Source organism: Sylvia atricapilla, chromosome 1 (genome assembly GCF_009819655.1).
Source record: "Sylvia atricapilla isolate bSylAtr1 chromosome 1, bSylAtr1.pri, whole genome shotgun sequence".
NCBI classification, from domain to species: domain Eukaryota; kingdom Metazoa; phylum Chordata; class Aves; order Passeriformes; family Sylviidae; genus Sylvia; species Sylvia atricapilla.
Window position 1 is genome coordinate 140,169,651 of NC_089140.1, and position 23,459 is coordinate 140,193,109.

Consider the following 23,459-nt stretch of genomic DNA (forward strand, 5'->3'; position numbering starts at 1 on the left):
AAAACTACACCAGGGCCAAAGACAGAGAAGGAATAAGAAAAGATATTCATGTAGGGAATCATTTCACCCTGTTGATGAAACAACACAAACACTCCTCATGTTCAGATGTGTGAACCAACTCCCTTCCTGATTGCAAAAACAGTGCATAAGGGACAGCTCAGGTCTGCATGGCCAGCACAACAGCCCCAAAATATTGCTGTTTAATTCTCTGAGCCAAGCCCCTAGAAAGTCAGATAAAGGCCTGAACCATGTGAAGAAGAGTCAGGAACACACAGTTGGGGGTGGAAGGAGATCAATGCCACAGTCACAACCAACTGAGAAGTTTTAAGTGCAATGCTTGACAAACACCCCAAGTTCTCACATGTGCATTGACTCACACCAGATCAATACATTAAAGTTGTTAGAACATGCAAAATTATATTTCCACATTTCAGCACTCAATCTTCTGGAAGAGCCATGCCAAGGACCTGGAAAGCAGCCTCGTGCTAAGAAATAAGTTGTAACTCCTGAATAAGAAAATGCAAAGCCATCCTGCAGGCATGAGGCACTCAGTCTTGCAACCAAACCTAGGGCTCATCACCCTTTTGCACAACTCAAAAAGTAAGTCAAGTTCTCAAGATCATTTCAGAGCTTTCCAAACTCACTAATCTCATATTTTTCTCGGTTTGGTGGGTTTTTTACCTTTTTTGTTGTTGTTGTTGTTGTTGTTTTGGTTTGGTTTTTGTTTTGGTTTGAGTTTTTTGTGTTTTGTGGGGGGGTTTTTGCAGATCTTTGGAACCTTCATAATTTTCTAATTTAGCTACTAAAAATAAACTTCTTACAAATCTGGGAGTGCTTCCTGATTTTTCTGGGTTTTTTTTAAAAGCTTTTTCATAAAAGGAAGTCTGTAAATATTCAAACACCTAGTATTCTGGATAGTGTTGCCGGAATAATATAGTATGCTGGAAGAGCATGCAGTGGAACAAACTACTGAAGGTGCAAGGAACAAGAGCATTCAGGCTGGAGTCACCAAAACTTAGAAATAAGAAGGCAGAAACAACAGAAATAACAAGCAAGAAGTTTTAAAAATCAAATTTGTTACTAATACAACAGGGACAGAATACAGAAGGAAATACTGTTGTAAAAAAACCTTACACAAATAAACTAGAACATTTGGAAAAGGCTGCAGACCTCAAAAAAGAACTCAAACAGCTATGAAATGGGTATTAAAGTCAATGTATTTAAATGGCCTCTAGGCACAGTAAATACAGCTTGGCTGGGTATAGCACAGGACAAGTCATCCAGAACTGAGATCCATGAAAACTAAAAAAAAATATCACAGGATCCCCACTTAAAGCATGGCCAACTGCACAGTGTGGACCAAATTTAGCCCAGGAACTTGAATTTGAAGGTTTTAAGACGCGTCTGTGCATGGCTAGTGAGAACATGAAACTAGGAGAATAGCACCACAGAAACCCATTTGTGAATAAGATTTATTTCTTCTCTCAGCAAGATTTACCAAAGTAAAGCTGCTGCACTTCAGTCTCCCTTCCAGTGTTGATGCAAATCAACACTTAAACATACCCGGGGGCTCACCTGAGTCTGTGCTTTGCTCCTTGGCACAAGGCTCAGTTGTCTTTTCTTGCCCATTGAAGGTCCTGGGGCGTGTCTAATTTTCTAGATTTTGCTCCTCACTTCAACTGTAAGGCCATTGCTCTTGCTGTCAAATCAACACAGCCTTTGTTCAGGACAGGTACTTTTAACTTCTGCAGAATTTCCCACTCCCCCACACAATCCAGGAGACATTCTGTATAAAAGATTTATAGCCATCCTTTGTACAGCAACACAAGGTTATATAAAAGCTGGGATATGCAGAATACAAGGCAGGTGAGAAGCACACTTTAACTTGTAGGTGACACAATAAACACTGAAAATTCAAGATTATCACTCAGAAGTCTAGCACTTCAAAAGAAAAGAGAAAAGGTGGCATTTTTCTCAACTGTGGCACAACTTGCAACACTAAGAGAGATCCTGGCCCTGCTCTACCAATGAGTGTCTGAAGTTGTTTCACCAGGGCTGGATTTCATCCCCTACATGTTGACAGTAACAGGACAAGCCTCAGCATGATGGGTGCAGTTTCACAATGGCTTTACAAGGGACCTCCAGTGACTGAAGCTTCTCATGGCCACCCAGAGAGCTGACCTGGGGACCTGGAACACACAACACACAGCATGGCCACAGGGAAGCAGTTGGCAGAGCTCAGGTGAGGGAGCAGAAATGAGCTGCCAAGGCCAGGAGGATGGCAGGAAAGTTCTGACCAGCTCAGCTGCAGCTTCACAACACACTGGCTTCAGTGACAAAACCATCCTGCTGGGTTCTTCCTCCAGCCTCAGCACTTCTGCCTTGTGCTGGAGTCCACGATGCCCTTCTGCAGACACAACTGCTTTCCAGTCTGCTCTGTAAGCTCCATCATGGAGAAAGGAAGCATTTGAGATGACATCTTTTCTGGAGCATACATTTAACCCATGTAAGTTTAAATAATCTGCTTCTGGCACAGCATCACACAATTCAGTGCAACCACAGAGAGATGCACTGCAGCACAGGGTTGGGCTTTGCTCATTCAAGTCTCTTACCAAGGCCAACACACAACCCAATTACACGCTAATATTCTCAAACGGTATGTATGTTTTATTCTTTTCATTATTGTACCAAAGATATATAGCACTTTCTGATCTTTGGACTATATCCTGCCTAACACAAAATTCCAGTTCTGGAGAACCATGAGAGATGAGAACTGAGAGAGACAGAACTATGGGTTGCAAAGGAAAAGCTTGGAAAACACTATAAGGGAGGGAATACATGTCCCATAGCTTTAATCACCTAACATGTGTAACTGGAAGCCAAGACAGTATCCCTGTGATAAGTGAGGAAGGAGAGTGGCATCACCCAAAAATCACTCAGTCTGTTTCTCTGCTGCTGATCCTGAGAGAAGAGATGCTCAGGATAGCCTAAATGCCTGAAGTAATGCCTAAAATCCTCTCTAAAGGTCTGAACACACCTGAGAAAGGGGAAAACAAAACCAAAATTACAAGCACCTTTCTCTGCCTATTACCTCTAATGCTCAGAATTAGAAATTAAGAATTTGGGGGTGGCAAAGGTTCCTACACAATGAGTAAAAAAAAATAGAGTATAAAGGCAACACTCAAAGATAGAAAGAACTAATTTATAAAATATTTATTTTATAAATAAAAGGAATAATTAAAAAATAGGAAAAGGGAGAATGATTTATCCTTTCAACCAAAAGTCTAAAGCAATTACTTAACATTCCTTTAAGAGCAAAGACTGTATTTCAGAAGTTACCCCTCAAATTAAATTCTATCCAGAAGCATTGGCTGCAGTCTGGCTGCCCAATAAGGACTGAAACTACCCAGGAGACAGACTTCTTGGGCAGTTGTGGTACTGGGACAGAAGCAGTGGGGCATTTTCCCTCCTGCCCCTCAGGATATAAAAACATCAGTGGATGAGGACAGCATCCCAGCCACAATCCAGCCTCACACTGTGCTGGTCAGTGGTCCTCTGCCCCAGAGGGAAGATCAAGCCAAGACCCCACATACCAAGGCATCAAGATCTGTTGTTACCTCTACAGCAGGAACAACAAAAACCATAACCCAAAAGCAAATGTGCCACACCAGACAGGTTTGTTTCACTTGGCTTTATTTGCTGAAACCCAGCCCAGCCCCAAACCACAGAGAAGCAGAGAAGGATCAGCATAAGGGAGCTAGAGGAACAAAGAATAGAATTTGGCTCCAGCACAAAGCTTTTTCAGCATTCAGTTTTTAATTAGTGTTACTGGACATTAATAATAATGCCTACCCTGGGAGCCAGATGCTTGGGCCCACCTCTCACAGTCCATCACACTGCTGAAAATAGACAGGCATTTGGAGGTGATGTACACATTTTCTGTAGGATCCAGCATCATGGCTGCCCACATCCCAGGCCTGGCAGCACATCATTAACTGAGTTAGAAGGAACTGGAGCACAGCTAGTGTGCACAGAAATCAGACCATGCTCCCTACATGACAGGTAGGGTGTGAAATGCATTTGCCCTGGTGATGGGAGCACTCCACGCTTGGCTACAGAGGCTCAGCCCCATTAACCTCAGCAGCTTACAAAGTGCCAGGCTGAGTGGCAAGGACAGGCAGTGGGGATCCCAACCTGTGCAGCATCTGAGCAGGGCTCTAGATAGCAATGGCTTTTAAACATCTTCCTCTTCCTACTCATCCTCTGATGCGTAATTGAGATAAAGCCAAAGGAGCCATGCCAACAACACAGGCAAAGCTGGAACTACAGTCCCCAACACCCCACCTCTCTGCTGGTAACAGTAAAAGGTTCTAAAAGCTACACCACACTCAGGAAGAATGGTGAGTAAGTCTTGGGCCAGAGGAAGTAACTCAAGTCTAAGTTTACTTAAGAATAGTAAAAATACCAAGCACTTGAATAGTATCAGTGTAAGGCATCATATAAATGAAAAGGGCAGAATTTAACTTTACATCATTCCAGATCACCTCCGAAATTTCGCAAGGGCACACCTTCTGAAGTAACAATGGCAGACATTGTTACTGGCTTTTGTAAGTTCTAAACTGTTCCCACAAGGGGCATTCCCACTAAACACTTGAAGATTTAAGTTGCCAAGGAAAGAAACAACCAGCAGCAGCTTTACTGGGCACTAATGCACCTCTGCACCACTCAGCAAAGCAGCTCTAAGCCTCCAACCAGGTCAGAAAACTTCTGCAGAGCAAGCTGGGGAGTCTTGTGACACAGCTGAAGTACCTCACAGCCAGTATTAAACTTTGGTTGGTAAAGACTTAAGCTGTTTCACTGCCTGCTCAATAGTTTGCTCGGCAGCAGCATTTTAACACGGACACAGAGGAGCCACTTGTCTCTCTTCTGCTGCCCAACAAGCTGCAAACAGCTGGTTGTGCTGGTCAGAACCATTTTGCCCATTCCCTCGGAAAGAAGAGGGATGTTTGTGCTGGGGACACAAAGGCTGATCTGTTCAGAGCTGGCCGCAGCACTGGCTGACACAGGCTGGCGTCAGAGGGGGAAGGGTACAAACACCAGGCTTGTCCCATTTCCCCAAAGACTGTTCCTAGCAAATGTCATTATTTCAAAACATTGCACTTTGAGAATACTTGTGTGAAGTGCTCATGGAAATCTCAACTGTGTAAATTGGAGCTTAATTTGCATATTCAACACTGTCACTCTTTAAAAAGAAGTTAAACATGGCTACATGTTTCCTAGCAGAAAAAGCTATGATCTGCAAAATGCTGCTTCCCTCCTTGGCCATTGCTACCATTTCCTTGTTTGTTTTGGTGCAGCAGAGGGAGGGAGGGAGGGATGATAATAAAAACATGAACACTTCTTCTCCTCACCTTGAACAGGAACAGGCTCAACAGCAAGCAGCTTTATACAGTACAATCAGCATTTGCATGCCCACAGGAGAAAGAAAACAAAGGCATGGCTCTTCTTGTATAGTCGTACCCAAACTTAACCTTAATGAAATCAACATGAAAGACATTATATATGCAAAGGTCATCCTCATCTATGTAGTTATAGGATCAGGACATGGACAGAAGAACCTATACACACTAAACTTCAGCCTACACGTACACTGCAGAGCAGGTCAGGGCTTTCTGCCTGGCCTTGCTGCCTGCTCACCCTACTTCAGCCTGCAAAGTGGAGTATTTTTGTTTGCAGGGCCTCCCTTACTTTCAGGAAGTACCTGTGCTTAGAAATCACAGATCCAGGCCCAGCACGAGGCAGCTGGAAGGAAAGTTGGCCTGAAGGGGGCTGACAGTGCCTCCCAGGCTCCATCCCCTCCACCACCTACTGTACTAAGCCCACCTATGTACTAAACAGGGACATGGTGGAAGGTGGTTCTGGGACAGCAGCATGACCAAAGAAGGGCAAAGGAGCTGGGAAAGGGTTTGGAGCAGTAGTCTTATGATGAGCAACTGAGGGAGCTGGGGTATTTAGCCTGGAGAAAAGGAGGCTCAAGAGAGACCTTATTTCTCTCTACAACTCCCTAAAAGGAGTTTGGAGCAAGATGGGGGCCAATCTTTCATCCCAAGTAACAGGACAAGAAAAGATGGCTTGAGGTTGCACCAGGAGAGGTTTAGATTTGATAGTATGAAAAATTTCTTCACAGAGAGGGGGTTATCAAGCACTGGAACAGGCTGTCCAGGCAAGTGGTGGAGTCACCACCCCTGAACATATTTAAAGATGTGGGGATGTGGAATGTAGGGATGGTTTAGTGGTCAATTTGGCATCACTGGGTTAACAGTTGGACTCAATGATCTTTAGAGTCTTTTCTAACCTAAACAGTTCTGTGACTGTAAACCACTCCCATCCCCAGAGCAAGCAGACTAACAGGCCACTCTTCTCCAGTCTCCTTGGCCACTGCAGCTCACACACAAGTGTCCTTCAGCAGGGCTATTCAGAGGGCTCAAGCTGTACCACAGGGGTCCTTCCACCAGAACTGATCCCCAAAGGAGTCAATGTCAGGAGCATTGCAGCTGATGTGCTGTTGAATCAGATTTACTTTTTGTTATTCTATCATTTATAAAGGAAATAACATTCAAAACACATGGCATTATTATTGCAGAGCTGTCTCTCACTTGACTTTTCAGAATCAGTTATTATATTTTAACTGGGTACTCTTCATGTAATATTGTGAGAGACTTCTTTGCAGCACCCTCCAAAGCTATGATTACAGGTTTAACATTATGGCTTAGCTTCAACTCCCCATGTTTTCTGATGATGCCTATATTTAAAAGAAAAAGACCTACAAGGTAATCGTGTTTCATTCCAGGCCTGGAGATCTCAGGGCTTCTGAGCTAACCCAAATTCCCCTGAGATCTCAGGTACAAAATACAGACTTGCAGCTTCAACCTTCTTGAAGATGATATCAACCCTGTCACTTTTCAATCACTCTTAAACCTCGGTCACAAATTTGCACCTCTTTAGAGACAAGGTGAACCATGAGGCCTGGCTGCTGGCCAGGTAGCCATCAGCAGCTGATGGAGCCTGACTGCTCATCCCCAGCAGGGACCTGCCAGCCTTCAGACACAGAGCAGCCAGCCGGGATAAAGTCAGCAAGCCAAGGTTTTGATTATGCAATGACTTGTTCGGCTACAACTGCAGGTTTTCCTGCATAATCAGGCTGATAAACATCAAATTTTCTCTGGTGTTGCCTCACATCCTAAATGATGCAGTCAGAAAGAAGGCAAATAATATCCAGAAAACCCAGTGGGGAGAGGAGCATCGTGTTGTTGGGTCAGGGGCAAACCATGCAGACTTTGTGCTCGGTGTACTCTGCAAACACAGAATACTTCTGATGACTGTCACAGTCTGGCACTATATACTGCAAAGGCACCAAGGCAGTTACAAACTCAAATTTCTCCTGGAAATCATGTATGCATGAACAGTTCTATAGAAAGGGCATGAGGGCACTTACAAACCTCCTGTTCAAATGGAAAGGGGTCAAATATCTGCTGGGTGCAGATTTTTGGGGAAAAAAAATTATTTCATAAACCAGCTTCCACCTGAAACTATAGTTTTGTTGTCTCCACAAACAGTGACCGCTTTCTGCTCCAGTGAAACATTATTTTTAGTGTGTTCCTGCTCTTGAAGAGGTCAGGGCTTAGCTCTGAACAAGAAAGACCTGAAACATCATTTGAAAAGCTGTTAATACACTATCTGCCACTAAAGAATATAAGAGAAAGCAGAGACGTTTGTAGAAGAAACATTTTGATTCTTTCTGATGATACAAGTACCCACAACATAAGCACATATGAGACTGTGCAGAGTTATTCAACCTTTGTGATTACCATAGAACTGAAAAAAAAAATTGTTCAATCAATTATTATTGCACAAAGTGACTGAACTTGGAGACTGAACTGTTGCCACATGTATTTTACAAAGCTTTTACAGATCTCATCGGTCTTTGAAGGAGTAGGAAGGGAGGAGGGACAACCTGACAGGGTTGGGGAGGCAGAGTCTGGACCAGGTGTGCTAAGCACAGTAAAGCACCACAATAACAGAGACTCCAGGGACAGCTCCGAGCAGAAAGGCAGCCCAGTGAGTCACCTGGTCAGGACCAAAGATCTGTCCATACTATTTTAAAGGAGAATTAATACAGTAGGTATTGGGGAAAAGATAAAGCTGTATCAGCATCATTTTTTCCCCCCCATCAGTGGTTTATGTCATTGTTGCTTGCTAATAAATATCCTAATCCCATGGAAATTAATGGGAAAATTCATGCCAGCTTGAAGACAAGGTGGCTTTTACTCTCCCACCTCCTGCTCCATGTTCACTCCCCTTCCTGGCTCTCAGGCAGAAGGCAGGCTGTCCCCACCAGTCTGGCCATCACCGACTCACCACCAGAGACTCGGCCACAGACAACCAGACAGGGACAGCAGGGCCTGGGTGGGAAACACAGACACTGAGAAAAACCAAAATTGCAGGTGCAGCCTCCCGTTAAGCATTTCAGCAAATGAAGCCACCCCAAGACTCCTTCCTTCAGTGCAGGTATAATTAAGACTCTGTTTATTTCTGTTAATCTACATTGCACTGACAACAAACAAAATCTGTCTTGGATTTGAGCAAACACATGTACAACATGCATGCAAGCTTTATGTGACCACCTGTATCTTGTGCCCATGTAATACTGCTGATAGACATTTAGAGCTGTGCCCACAACCAGGGCTGGGTCGGCTCTGGAATTTAACAGCTACCCTTTAAGACATTCCTAAACCAACATCAGCCAATGCAATAGTGAACAGAAAGAAAGCAAAAAGAAAATAAACTAAATAATATATTGCATATTCCACCATAGAAATAATTTCCCAGCCTTTATGGTTTCATGAACTTGATTCCTTCACATACAGAGTTCTACATGAAGTCTTTAATAAAGCAAAAGCTAAAAAGGTAGTGAGGCAAACTTAACTTACAGCTGCATTGAGAAGATATTAAAATTACATCTAAAAGAGCTATTTTATGCAAATTTTAGAGACTTGAGAAGTCTCTTCCTCATTTCTTCCTGTATTCAAGGTTTCCACTGTGAGTTTCAGAGAAACAAGGAAGTATGAGTAACTGAAAATATCAAATGTAAATGTCTTACAGGAATTCATACAATGTATCACTTGTGACTTCTCTACTGGAAGCATATCTGTCTTGGCTCATACCAAATATACATCCTTATCCACTTCATACAGTGTGCATATCGATAGAAAAGTAACAGAACAAAGTGATTAAGGAGAACAGCATATCTAAATTTTCCAAAGAATTGAATAAATACCAGCATTTATTGAAACTAACTGCATTTTAACAAAATAGGAACAATGTACTACATTGAGTTGGTCAAAACTTTTTTGGCTATGAGAATTTCCTGTGATAAATGTGATGAGACTGCAAAGATTTTCTATGAGGAGATGGTACATTGGGTAATTCTCTGCTCTTCCACACAGAAAATTCTACTTATAAAAGGTTTTAAATGCAAGTTCAAATCAGCCTTTTGAAAGAAATTTGATTAACTTATAGATATAAACTACCATCTCAAATTGAAACATCCTAAAAATTCCCACAGAAACTTGTATGCTTTCAAGTTAGCCCTTCTTTTCCTCCCTCAAAAACCAAAAGGTATTTGCTCCCCAGACTTTTGTAAAGAGAGTGAACCCTGAAACCTCTCTAAGGTCTTAATACTATTTATGCACGTAGACAAAGAGTTCTGGCAGTACTTGAACAAAAATTCAAGCATTACATACTAACATTTCACAGTATGCCTAGCAGAGAACTTCAATACATATATAAAATAAGATCAACACAGAATGATCCTAGCAATGCAGTCCAAACACAGGCAAAGCCCAGAATCAATTTCAGTTTCTTTTTATTTGGTGTAATTTATAACATGGTCAGACTCACCATTTATTTACTCAAAACTTCATAAAAAAGTGCTGCTCTTTTGATAATCTATCCCATATGTTTATTAAAATTGATAGAGTGAAAGAGAAACATCAAACTGTCAGATGATCATTTTTAGTTTCAGGATATTTTATAAAAATAATGCCATCTCTTAGAACTTCAATTTATGACTCTCCTTAATGGAGACTTTTAGGGTTGATTTTAACGTGTTAAGTGGAAATTCCACTGGTTTGTTACTGCAATAATTTCTTTATGACCCGTCCTCACACATCACCTAAGTCTAGTTTATTTATACAGACAGCTGTTTGCTGAACAACACAGAAAAAACTAGTTGCTTTCACTTGAATTCTTCCCACATTGAAATGTTATCTTCCTTTATGGCCATTTTTGGCCTGATGTTTCTTCAGCATTTCACAAACATAACAAAGACAGAAGTTACCATGAGGGTTTTTTGCCTCTTTCAAGGCAGGAATAGAGATTTCCTCCCCAAAGCTAGATGAGAGCTGTGTCTTATAAATATCCCAAGAGCATCAGCCACTATTCCTGCAAAGAAAAGGGTAACAAAAGCCATAAGAGCAACAGTGGCTTCAAGCTTATTAGCTGAGTCATCTGCAGCATCTTTAGGTCTTTCATCAGGTTTAAGTGTTGCTTGTGTCACTCCTCACCATTGTGCACAGGACTTCAAAAATGTGGGCTGTGTTAACTGTTTGACTGGCCATTTACCTAAGCTTCTAAAATCTAGAGTTTAATTTGGGCAAAACACAGTAATAACACCTGGAACTCTTAATGAAGAGCCTGACATCATCTAAGTCATTCCAGCCTGAAGCTTCCCTTCTCTTGCATAAGCACATCTTCCTGACTTTAATATGACAGAGCTCACAAACAGCCACATCCCCAGCCCTGGAAAAGTCTTCCCAGTGGTGAGATACAGAGTAAGAATCACAGAACAGTTAAGGCTGGAAGGGACCACGGGTGGTCCAACCTTTCTCCTTAAGCAGGATCGTGCTAGAGCACCTTGAATAGGGTTACACCCAGACTGCTCCTGAGTATCTGCAGTAGGGAGACTCCAAAACTGTTGCTGTTTCTTTTTCAGCAACTGTGGAGGCTTGGTCTTCAGGACCGACAGCACGGCGTGTACATTTTGCTGGTACCACCGGGCCTAGTAACAAACGCTAATACCAACGTGGCAGACGGTTACAGAGGCGTTTATTAAGTAAAAAATGCAGTTTATATACTCTGGGGTCTTTACTACGTCAGAGGGGATATTGCCACATTTCCTGGGTTAGAAGACGGAGTGGAAAAGTACTGGCACATGTTAGTAAGGGTCTACATTCCTTTAGAGATAGCTTATCTTAGGGGGGTTGGGGTATGCTCTTTCCGTTACAGCCCGAAATCTTCCGCTTCGCCTGTCCCTGTCCAACCACACAAAACCTCTCCAGTGTTGAGCTAGAACAGCCCACCACGACATGCTAAAAGCAGAGGCCCAGTGGGTAGCAGGTAGCAGCTCAGCCTCTCCAGACCTGGCAAAGCCCCAGCAGCCTAAAGTTGCCATGCTGGCCCTAGGCATATATGAAGGTCAAGCACCAAACAAGGAATACCTGATGATGGGACTGTCCATTCCAGAAGTATGTATATAAATACATCTTATGGTTTGTGTCTCTCTGCCCAAGTATATATTTATGTGGTAGGAATCCTGCTGGGTCTCTGCAGACACTTCTCCATCCCAGTCACCCATCATTGATGGAGGAGGAGACAGAGCACCATGAAAGTCTCTCACTGCATAAGACAGGACAAGTAGGTTAAAAGGGACAGGTAGGTAACAAGAATAATGTGTTCTTTGGATAACAATTGTAATTTGGAAACCTTTGTTTTCTGTTCACAGAATCCTCAAAAAAAAATTCCAACCAAACAAATCCCAACCCACCCCCCCGAAGAAAAAAAAAAACAAACAATAATCAACCAAACCCAAATAAAAATCCCCCAAACCAGACAAAATAAATCAAATAAAAAACCTCACAAATCCTGCTCATCTTATTCCTAGAAAACACTTCTGAAGATCCAATACTTAAATACCTCTCTTGGCTTCACATCAGCAAGAGGAGGATCCATCTGGCTTCTACCTGGGAAGAGTAAGACTAAAGGGAAGCTGCCTGCTATAAGGGAAATCACACCTGTCACAACAATCCTGCCAGTGCCTCTGCTAGCTTTGTCTTTCCAGGCTTCACAGGGACTAAAGCCCAAAGCCCAGGATAAAGAGATTAAACTTTCACTGTCTGAGTTAAAACTATTAGCTTAAAGCAGCTTCATAAGATACATATTGGATAACTCTAAACCTCGCCAGCATCTTCACACAGCTGGCCCTTACTCCCCTTGCAGAATCAGAGCCAATGGCAGTTTAAACTCATCAGTACAGTAAATCAACCTGGAAATAGCTTGAAGTATTCTTGAAATAATTCAAACTAAAGTGAAGATAGGTTATTTCCACGGTGTAGCTTTTCCACGCTCTCTCATAACTTCTTGATTATGTTAAAAGCCAAAATAGATACTGCACCAGCTGTATATGCCTATGGCAAATGGAACATAAAGTTTAATTAATGGTCCCACTTCCCTGAAAGGGCACATGAGGCTGATAAGTATTCCCAAGAGGTCATGTTACATGTTGAAGCAAATCAGGTAAGTTGTGTCTCCTTTGCCAGAAAGGAATTTATATTCTGTTACCAGCTTTTTTACATTTTATTTTTATGCTATGATACAGTTATAGCTTTCTGATATTTAGAAAAAAATTCTGTTTCTCAGGTACTTACACCATATCAGGAATTTAGCCGTTTTCAGTCTGCCATTAAAGTGAACAGAAGCTGTTCATATAGATGCACACACACGTTACTCACCTATGTGCTGCCTTGAAGCTGCCTCACTGCTCAAATACATGTCACCTTCAGAAGGAAAGATCCCAGAGCAGAGAGGAACAAACAGTCACAGCTTTAGTTCTGATGACTCCCAGAGCTATGCCAACAAGCACAACTTCCAACAGTTCAGCAAAAACCTGCGTATCATTTTTAGAAGGAGTGTGCTGTATGTTAATAATTTCCAATCAAAGACAGTTTTTCCACAATCTATTTTTCAGGCTCATTTCCTTACAATTAAAAACTCCATTTTACCCAACAGTACAATACAGATGTGCTGCTTTGGCAGTGACCTACTTTGTTGTACCCTTAGCATATGTGCAACAACGCTGTAACCAGTTCAGTAGTTCAAGTTCTAGACAGACAAAATTAAAGCCAGACTGTAACAGAAGTGTACAGTAGCAGCAGTCAGAAATCCGTATCTGCCAAAGAGTTATGTGGAAATTATGTCCCTTAACTGAATTTATGTTAAGGAACAAACTTAACCTAACAGTGAGGCAGTATCTAGTGTTGAAGCAATCTGATGAGCTAGTCACAGCTGATTAAACCTTTTTTAAGCAAGTTCATTAACTTATGTTCTGGAAAAAATTATGTTTTGAGTGCTAACTGGATGATAAACAAACCAGTTCTGTCTTTTCCAACTTCTCTCCCAGGCAAACTTCTCTGTGTTAGTTCATTACTCAGTTTTGCTGGACTCTGAAATGTTGCAAGATGCTGGTTGTCATAATTTCAATTAATCCTCTCTCCTAGCAGTGCAAGGTAAAGAAGGCCGAGCTATTAACCATCTTTTAAAGCACAGAGATATGGTCTCATGGAGCAGCTTTCCTGGTCCTGCAAAATAGCAGCTGACACGCTTATTTAAGAGCATGAAGGAGGCTCACATCACACCTTCCAACATGCAGCATGAACGACAAGTAGCACTCCATGCTTTCTACATACTCTGTAGTTTCTCACAGACTTCTCTAGCCCAAATCAGCCAGGTCTCACCCTGAACATCTACAAACTGCCTCCTTGCTTGCAGTGACCCTCCTCAAGGCGTGTACCAAATGCTGCCACTCTTCTGAGGTTCCTTCCCATCTTTACAACAAACTTTGTGCCTCTGCCAAAACAAGTCAATTTAATCCTCCTATTCTGAGTCTTAACTCTTTCCCCATCTGCCATAACAGTACCATGCTCTCCCTGATTGCCCTAAGAACAGATGTCCTGGTAAAGACCCTTAGCACAGGCACACCTTATGCTGGCAGAAATTTTTCTCCTCTTGACAGTTTAAGGTTCGGAGAGGTGACATAGCTGATTGAAGCGCAGCCACTTTACACCAGCTACAGCTGCTGTAGTGACACCAGTGTGGGGCTGGGAGGGGCTAAAAGAATAACCTAGTCACCTCCACTTACCATGTCAAGGCCAGCAAAGCTGTGTTCTGTGGGCTACTCACAAACTCTATATGATCAGTAGTTAAAGGACTTCCTGCACATTCTAGAAATACTGCTACCATCCCTTCTTCAACTATTTTTCTTAGATGTTTGAGGAATTGTTTCAGACTTGGAAAGCCAGAGTCTTTCATGTTGTACTGGGACAGCTTTGTTCCCATCACATTTTGTTCACTTATGCTATTGCTCTCTTGAACTACTGTTTCTTCCAATTTCCCTTCTACTCAAGTAGCTGTACCAATTCTAACAAGTAGCCATGGCAACATAATCTTGCAGAATAAAGGACAAAACAATCCTATGATCAGAAATCTAAATAAGAAAAATGGAATGGAAATAATGTGTTCTTAAAGCCTGAAAGCAGAGTGACTACTGTACAGGTTACAAATAGAGCAAACTCTCTAATACTTATGAACTCTGAACAAACACAAACAGATGCTATATTTACAGATACATTACTAGCAGGGCAAGTTCCACACAATGTATTATAAAAACAGTGAGATTAAGAGAATAAAAGAAAGTTAAAACTCATTCCTAGCTTACACCTGAAATCATCAATCTATTGTGATCAGCACCTGAGCTGGGCTGTCCCAAATCCAAACTGGTTTAAATTCTGGACACTCAGCTCCCTCAGAACACACACTCCCTGAGCGTCTCTGACCCAAACCCAGTGGGCAGCAGGGGTGGGAAGAGGCCCGTGCCCTTGGCATCACCTGTGTGAAAATGCTGTCCTGAGAGGGTGGAAATGGCCTTCAGTGGAGAGGCACCTGCCCCAGCAAAATCAAGATACAAACATTGTTTTGTTAATCATAGCAGAAGCCTTCAGCTTTCAATTTTACTCTCATGGTTTAAAGATTCTTTAAAGAGTTATATCAAGATTTAAATTTAATTTTTATGAAGAAATTACTACTGGGATTTTAGAACATGCTTTTTTCTTTTCTAATGATATTTAACATGTATAATCTGTATATGCAATTGAATCCCAGGTCTTTAGACATATTTAATCTTCTAAGCACCCTTAGGGAGATGGTAGTAAGTTGCTTCTATAGGGCTTAGTATATGATTTCCAGGGTGTGTGGGTTGACAAGGCACCCAGCACTTGGTCCAAATAAATCCAGGAATGTGTTGCCCAGAGCTGCCTTATTTTCTTTAGAGTAACTGAGACAGAGGACTCATAGAAGAATTACTGCAAAGAGGATGTACTGATTTTTATCTGTGAAAGGTGATACAGGCTGTCTGGACTGCTAAATTAGCCTGTAATCTAATCTAATCAATGAAAAACACATCAAGTGTTGCCACTCAACCTTCCCCATCAGCTGCAGGCAGCTGAAACAATCAAAACTGAGATTCTCAGGAACTGCTTAGACCTGGAACTCCTAGAATAAGATTATCTGCTCCTTTGCTTTTCAATTTCACTTTCCAACTGATGTGTGCCAAGGGCAGCTACATGAGTCATGAAATGTACAGCTTCTAAATATAAGGCATTTCCCTAACCCCATATTTGCTGGTACAACCCCACCCCATTCCCCCCAAAAAAAGATAAAAGTGTTTTGTCCATACATACACTGGAAGTATAAAGAATAACTATGCATACAATTTGTAGTCACTGAGATTTACAGCCCTGACCTGACTGTAGTAACTAGTTATGTCATATACACATTTATTAAGTGCCCTGTGCCTCATTTTTCCTCTATACTTGCAGGAGATACACTTTTTAGATAAATACTGTATTTTGTTATTCTCAGAAATCTCCTGTTGTCACTACTTTACTGAGAGAAACACAAAACCACAGATATCAAAAACTACAGCCAACAAGAAGCCCATACCTATTTTACACTATTTCAACATGTAATTCACACAGATAGGATTGCTTTGCTTCACCCACAGGAAATTAAAAAACAGTAGGAAGGGGAGAATTCTTACAACTCTTACAGAAATATTGTCAAGAAAATAATACATGTTAATACAGTACAAATTGCATCATGTTTATTCTTACATAGCTTTAAAGCTGTGTATTAGTCCCAAGAAAGCCACAGAAGATGACTATAGTCTACTACTGTCCATATGCTAAAATTCACTATGTGGGGGGCTGCCTCTCTGTGGGAAATTTATGCAAACCCAGGGATGCTGCCAAAGCCACTTCTCCATAGACCTTGCAATTGTGTTAACTGGGGATCATTCAAAACCAATAAAACTCTAACAACACTAAGAAGATGCTCCTTTTCCCACTACATACCTTCCACTACCATCATTGCTAGCTCATCCACACACTTTAAACAAGTTAGGGGAAAACACCCTGCAGAAAGATAGCAAAAGATGCAGGGGTTATTTTTCTTCACATCCCCATACAGCATCATGCAGGGGGTCCTGTTTGACATTAGCCACTTGACAGGCCACTTCAAGTTTTCATTTTTTCACTGAACACACACAGAATACAAGTAAAGCACAGCCAGCTTGGCTACAGAACACACTAAGTGACTGCTCTCTTCCAGGATGCTTTGATAAAAACAAACGTCTTTGGTGTCTTGAGAGTCACTTGAATGTAATGTGCTTCACACAGCACGAGAGGGGATGCTTGATTTTCCAAAGTGCTTATTTAAGAAGCCCAAATTTAACAGAACCACAAGGAAATTATATGTACAAACAATAGCTGTCAGGATAATTTTAGCTTCCTTCCACACCTGCAAATATGTGTTGTACAAGGAGGCTGCCTTGTCTCTCACATAGGGAAAGTCTCTCTGTTCCTGAATGCTGGTGAGAAGCTCCATCCTGCTGTTTTGAACATCTGAGAAGCCACCCAGGGCTGAGAAGCCCAACACCAGGGCTACCCCCACACCAGGTACCTCTGCCTGCTTTGCTCCCCACACCCAGGCTGCTCACAGGAAATTAAACCCTGCAGGCAGAAGTGGTCCTCCCCTGCAGATGAGGACACAGAATGATTTCTAAGGGCTCAAGTCCTTCCTCCTCATCACCTCTCTCTCCCCTTGTGTCTTTTGCCTCACAGCTCCTCTTAAGGCAATATCACCTGTTGCCTTATTTCCCCTCTTTTTATCAAATTCTACTGGATTTAAGGCACCCTGGCCAACTACACAGACCACACCTGTAAGAACGAACTTTAGCTTAGTAGGTGAATAATACATGTGTCAGGGATGGAAAATGAGAAGACAGAACAACCCAGCATGGCTGTTAAATTTGTTAGTGTAGGACCTGTCCTTCCTACCAGGCTTTACAGCTGTGCCCCCCAACACCAGCATAGCTGCTACAGCTACATCACCCCGACCCTTCAGCAAATCTCTCTTTCCACCAGCTCAGAGACAGTGATCACTGTGGAAATCACTGTGGAAATGCAGGAAAAGGGGCAATGTTAAAATGAAGCATTGCCTGATCCCTTCTCTTCACAGACCTTCCTCCTCCTGCCACCCACCCAGCTGCCAGCCCTGCCTCCCACACAGGGTGCAGAGGCCTGGGGAGGGATTTTCCACTCCCTTCCTCCCTGCACAGGAATGCAGGAGAGACTTCAGTTTAGTGCTGAGCTGGTAAATGCCTCATTTCACTGAGCAAGCAGTTTTAGGCAGGACACTATATAACAGGCAGGCTCCAGCACTCTGATATTGGGTGTATTGAGCCACATCTTCCCTGCCATAACCTCCAGGAAATACCCAACGGTAAGACCCTTTCCAGGAATGCACAATGCACTGGGCAATACTCAGAGCCCTGCTGCACCATAAAATGTGTTCCTTGTTCTTTACACCTTGCTATGCCTTTGCAAATTCGGCTTTCCTGGAATGGAAGCCACAGACAAATCTCAGAATCTCCCTAAAATGTAAATGTTATATTTTGACCCTGGAAATACATCCTGTCTTTGCTCTGTGAATTGGAGAAAGAGTCTAGAGAGGAGCTGCACAGGGGTCTTGCCCTGCCCCATCACAGACTGCTTTTTGCCATATGTAACCCTCTAAGAAGTCAGGAAATGACAAAATCCTATAGTCGGTAAGGAAAGGAAAACCAAGTGTTACCCTTCTACACTTTAAAGAGTAAAAAGAACTTCTGGATTTTCCTTCCTTTAGTAATAAAAATACCATTTTAGACTCTGCTGCTGAAGAATGAGCTTCAAAGTGGGCAATAGAATCGCATAGAATTGTTCTAAGCTGCCTGTTTTCACAAGCCATTCACGTGGAGTGGGTCCCCACTGAAGGGAGCAGCCCTCCCAGGCAATGCTGGAGCCTCTGATACTCTGCTGAAATAGCAAGACAAAGGCAGGATAAAATACTGAGTACAGTGACAGAGTATACTAACTCTGTATACAGATCACTACTGAAATATACTCTCATTTTGCAAATTACAAATTCAATTGCAGAAACAACTAGTGAGGCACCTCAGCACGGAGCAAAGAAATGCAAGATAGCTGTGGTGTCAGAAGGAGTGCAGGAGGGTGCTTAGAGGCCCCTCTGAAACGGCTTCATCTTCACTCCCAGCCCAGAAGAAAACTGAGGGATTTTTAAGGCTGGTGTAGCAGCACTGTGCTCAGGTGCTGCTGCTGCAGGCACTACACAGAGGAAGGGACACTGTTGCAAGCACTGCACGTATACATAACTCATCAGGCCACTGTAAAGCTCAGCCACTACCTGGCCTGCACCCCAGAAAGCCCTTAAACTGCATAAACAAATCAGTGATAAAATTTAGATGCAACAGCCTCACTTCAGACTGCCCAGAGAAGTTCATGTTAATACTTCAGAGGTAATCAATTCAGCTGCAGTGAGAGAAGACAAGATGCACTTTGGTCCTGCAGGTGTTGCAGGGCACAGAGGGAGAGGAGACACAATTGTCCTCAGTTTCTCAAATCCTCATTGAGCACTAAGTCCTCCAGTTTTCGCTGTCACAGGGAAAACAAAAGTTTCTCAGCGCACGCTGCTGTGGAACACGTTTCTCACCTTCTCTCCCTTTTAAACTTTTTCTGTAACTTTATGTCATAGTTGGCTGCTCACAGCTGACCCTCAGCTGCACCAGGCAGCAGCAGCACCTCCTCTGCTCCTCAAAATAACCACGAAAAAACACAAAGAAGGAATACGCGGTACGGAGAGGGCTCCAGGTACAGTCAGGTGGGAGTGCCCGCGGCTCGCAGGAAAGCGATGGCACAGGGGAAGGCAGCGCTGCAGCATGCCTCAAATGCCATTGACCTCCGGTTAAATGAACTTGTGGGCAAATATGTAATCACTTTATCACACACACGCCAAGGGCAGTTCTGAAGCTGTTCATTCTCTCAGGTGGAGCAAGTAAATTAGTCCTTGGGAAAAGACAAGGATTAAGTGTTTGCGCACGCCTCTCTCCTCATGAACTCTGGTCTGGGGGAACCGGCCTCTGCTTTTCTACTTGCTCCCCCCAAAATCCGTCCCGTTCTGGGGGGACACTCTCCCTCCACGTCTCCTCCACGCACACCAGCGTCTGCCCCTTTCTCTGCGGTCAATTTCTATGGCTACTTTTTACAAACTGTTTCAATCACCTTTGAGAAAGGAAAAGGCGCTGCTTTGCAGGGATTGCTAATGAGTCCGTGAGGCACCGCCAGCTTCATTTAAACCGCTTTGCGCCTACCCCCCACCCCTGACCGGGAGTACGGTGGTGGAAGGAGGAACTGGAGAGAGGGTGGTGTCGGGCGTTTCGAGATGACTAGGGCAAAGTCACCCAAGTCATTCCCTTAATGCCTGGGGAGGCGAGGGGCTTCCTTTACTTCTTTAACCTCTCCTCTCACAGTACCCAACTCTCACCTTTCTTGGGCTGAAAAGATGCGAAAATGTCCTGACGGCAGATCCTTCACCCTGCAGGAGGCTCGGTCAGGCTCCCACCGAGAGCCTCAGCTCAGGAGGAGACCCATCCCCGCGCACGGACGGGGCTGCGGAGCCTCCACCGACCGCGCACGGACGGGGCTGTGGGGACTGCGCCGGCGGATACGACGGCGGAAAGTTCAAGCCCGGCTCCCCCGCATCCCGCTTGTCCTTTCCCCAGGGGCTGCGCCCATAACATGCCGTCGAGCGTCCCGGCGCGGCGTACAGGGTGTGAACTCTCCCGGCTGGAAAGACGCCCGGAGGAGCAGCACAAGGTGCGCGGGGCCATCCCCTCGCCCCCGGCTCGGCTCCGGCGCCCCTCGGGCAGCCGCCCCGCCCCACAGCCCCTGCTCCGGGACGCGCACGGCCGGACCGCCCCGCTCCCCTACCTTCCAGCAGCACCTCCTTGCCGGCCCGTTTGAGCGCCTGCACCGCCTCGTCGTGAGTGGCATCCCGCAGGTCGGTGCCGTTCACAGCCAGGATGGCATCGCCCACGTAGAGAGCCTGGGTCTGGTCGGCCGCCAGCCCCTTGAAAATCTTGCTGATGAGGATGGGCATCTTGTTCTCCTTGCCCCCCTTGATGCTGATGCCCAGTCCGCCCAGCTCCTGCTTCAGCACCTTCACGCAGCGCTTCTTGTTGGAGATGGCCTCGGGCACCTGCTCGGGGGGGTCGGTGAAGGCGGTGCGCGCCCCCGCCGGCCCCCCGCCGCCCTCGGCCCCGCGGCACGCCGTCCCATCGCCGCCCAGCCCGTTGTGGGCCGCGCCGTCGGGGCGCTCCTCGCCGCTCAGCACCAGCGCCTCGCCGCCCAAGTTGGCCAGCACTTTGTGCCAGCGCTCCCGCACCAAAACTTCCAGCCAGCCGCTGCGCTGCGCCCGGCCGCCCCCGCCCGCCGCCGCTACCGCCATCTTAGGAGCATACTGGAAGCGCCGAGTGACGGCACCCCCGGCACGGCTCGGCACGGCACGGCACGGCGGCACCGGACTTCAGCCGGGGGGCGGCAGCTCCCGGCGCGCCGGGGTGGGGCGAGGAGCCGCGGCCGCCCCCCCGGGGCCGCGCCGGGGCGGGCACACCTGGCGGCACCGCCCGCGGGCGGAGTGCGACCGGGGTGTCCCGCCCCTCCCGCGGGGACACGGCGTGGGACACCGCTGGGTGGGACACCGCTGGGTGGGACACCCTTGGCCGGGACACCGCTGTCCGGGACACCCCTGGGTGGGACACCCCTGGCCGGGACACCCCTGGGTGAGACACCCCTGGCCGGGACACCCCTGGCCGGGACACCCCTGTCCGGGACACCGCTGTCCGGGACACCCCTGGCCGGGACACCGCTGTCCGGGACACCCCTGGGTGGGACACCCCTGGCCGGGACACCGCTGTCCGGGACACCCCTGTCCGGGACACCGCTGTCCGGGACACCCCTGGCTGGGCCGCGGCTCCCTTCGGGCCCGGGCTGTGGTGGCATCTGGCGCTGCAGGGAGCCCGCCGGAGCGGCGGTGCCAGCCCCGGCAGCTGCCGTCTGCAGTGGGGTGTAGGGGGGGCTGAAGGAAACCAACGGCAGGGAAGAGATAAGGAAAACCCAACTCCCTTTTTTCCCCAGGGATTTTTCTATAAAGTTTTAGAGAATTAAAACCAACGGGCGGCCCCAAAGTACTTAAATTTCATCTGTATGGAAGTAGAATACAAGTTATTTCACAGCGTTGCAGGATGGAGGTATATTAAGTGCTTGTGACAGACACTTGTGCACATTTTATAATTGTTTTCTATGTCCTTTGATTACAAATGTTAAAGACTTGTGGAGGCTACATGTTCCATTTTGCAGTTTTTCCCATACTTCCTTCCCTCCTAGGAAATAATAGGTGCCTGAGAAGGGGCTTGAAGCTCCAGCTCAGGCATCAGAGCAGGACACGCTTTTTCACTTTGCCTTTCAAAAATGTCCCCAGCAGGCCTGGAGGTGCTCCCGCATAGCATCTACAGACGGGAAGCACCTCCAGGACTGCCTTAGTTTCTGCTCCTTGCAGAGCAGCTCTGCCTCTTTCCTAAACTGGAATGAAAACTCCAGTGGTCCTGGACCGTTGGGTGCATGTGTGAACACCACTTTGTGAGGCTTGGGATAGCCAGAGAAGTTGTTAGTCCCAGTCATTTCGGCCATGCGAGTCATGTGGCTCCATAAGTGCCGTATCTTACCCTTTTTTAAAGTAGTGCTATTTATTTCTGACACTGGGGGTTTGCTTCCAGGTACACACATGTGCCCCAGGTTAATGTGGGCTGGGCAACTTGGGACTCACCTCCTCAGTGTGGAGTGGGACCTATATATGGGGTCATCCTCAGACAAGCTTGTCTTGGTTTAGTAGGGTCTCCTAGACCATGCTGGTGTCACTAAGCTACACAAAACACTTTCCCTTCTCTTCAAAAGGCAGCGGAAGGAGGCTTCTACCCTGCTTCATCTGCAGCCTCTTGCAGGCTATGCTCAGGTCCCTCTGCCCCAGTAGGAATGCAACCCTGCACCTATGGAGAGTGAGAACCCACAGGTGATGGGTTATTTAAGGATAATAAGTGGGTGGAGAAAAATCAGACGGAAGAGAGGTCTCTTCATTTCTCATGTTAATCACTGCAAGGTGAAAAGCTATAATTAAGTTTTCAGGGCTGTGAATCCTGAGTGAAAAGAAGCATGTCCCGCTAAACCTGAACAAGGCACTTAATCTCTCTACAAGAGGAGGCTGCAACACAGTCTTTACTCCAGCTGATTTAGGTAGCTCATGTACAATACCCTGGATGTTTGGGTTGGTGGGCTTTTGTAGATCCCATTCCCACATACAAAGTATAGTCAGTGAATGTGCTCCTTTGGTTCCAGCAGCTTCAGGTAGGTGAGAGAAGGATGACAAGAAAAAGACAGGCTTGCAAAAATCAGGTGTTACAGTGCCAGTTGTCATAGCACTCACAGTCCTGTGTAGTTTCAAGCCCAAGTGTCCAGGCCAAGTTATAAAATCAGACATCTGTTTCCAAGCAATCAGCTCTTACCAGTTATTTCATGTTTCTTCTTCATGAATTAATAAAGGATCAGTGCTACTGCTAATGGAAATGTGTATTTTTAGAGTAGTTTCAGAAAATTTACTATGAAGAGATATTCAGGTGGTTTCTGTGCTGTTGTGCAAAGGTAATAGGGAAGGGAAAGTAAATGTTTAATGCCTCATGCTTCTTTGGCACACTCTGTGTTTGGGCCGTGTTTGCTGAGTGTGTCTGGGGCTCCAGCAGGATTCCCATGGAACTCGCTCATATAGACAATTACACTGTGTGTATTCAAGAGCTCTGCTTGTTCCAGCTATTTTTCTTTCCCATTCCAACAGAGGTAATTAAT

General features: G+C 45.1%; 1 protein-coding gene across 1 annotated transcript in view; it reads right to left on the bottom strand.

Annotated features, from left to right (window-relative positions):
• Positions 1-21,094, bottom strand: part of SNTB1 (syntrophin beta 1) — a 111,682-nt gene extending 90,588 nt beyond the window's left edge. The window contains exon 1 of the mRNA XM_066335457.1: positions 20,496-21,094. Within this exon, the coding sequence (XP_066191554.1) occupies positions 20,496-21,012 (517 nt within the window). The 5' untranslated portion in view covers positions 21,013-21,094. The remainder of the gene's footprint in view (positions 1-20,495) is intronic.
• Between the last annotated feature and the right edge of the window lie 2,365 nt (positions 21,095-23,459).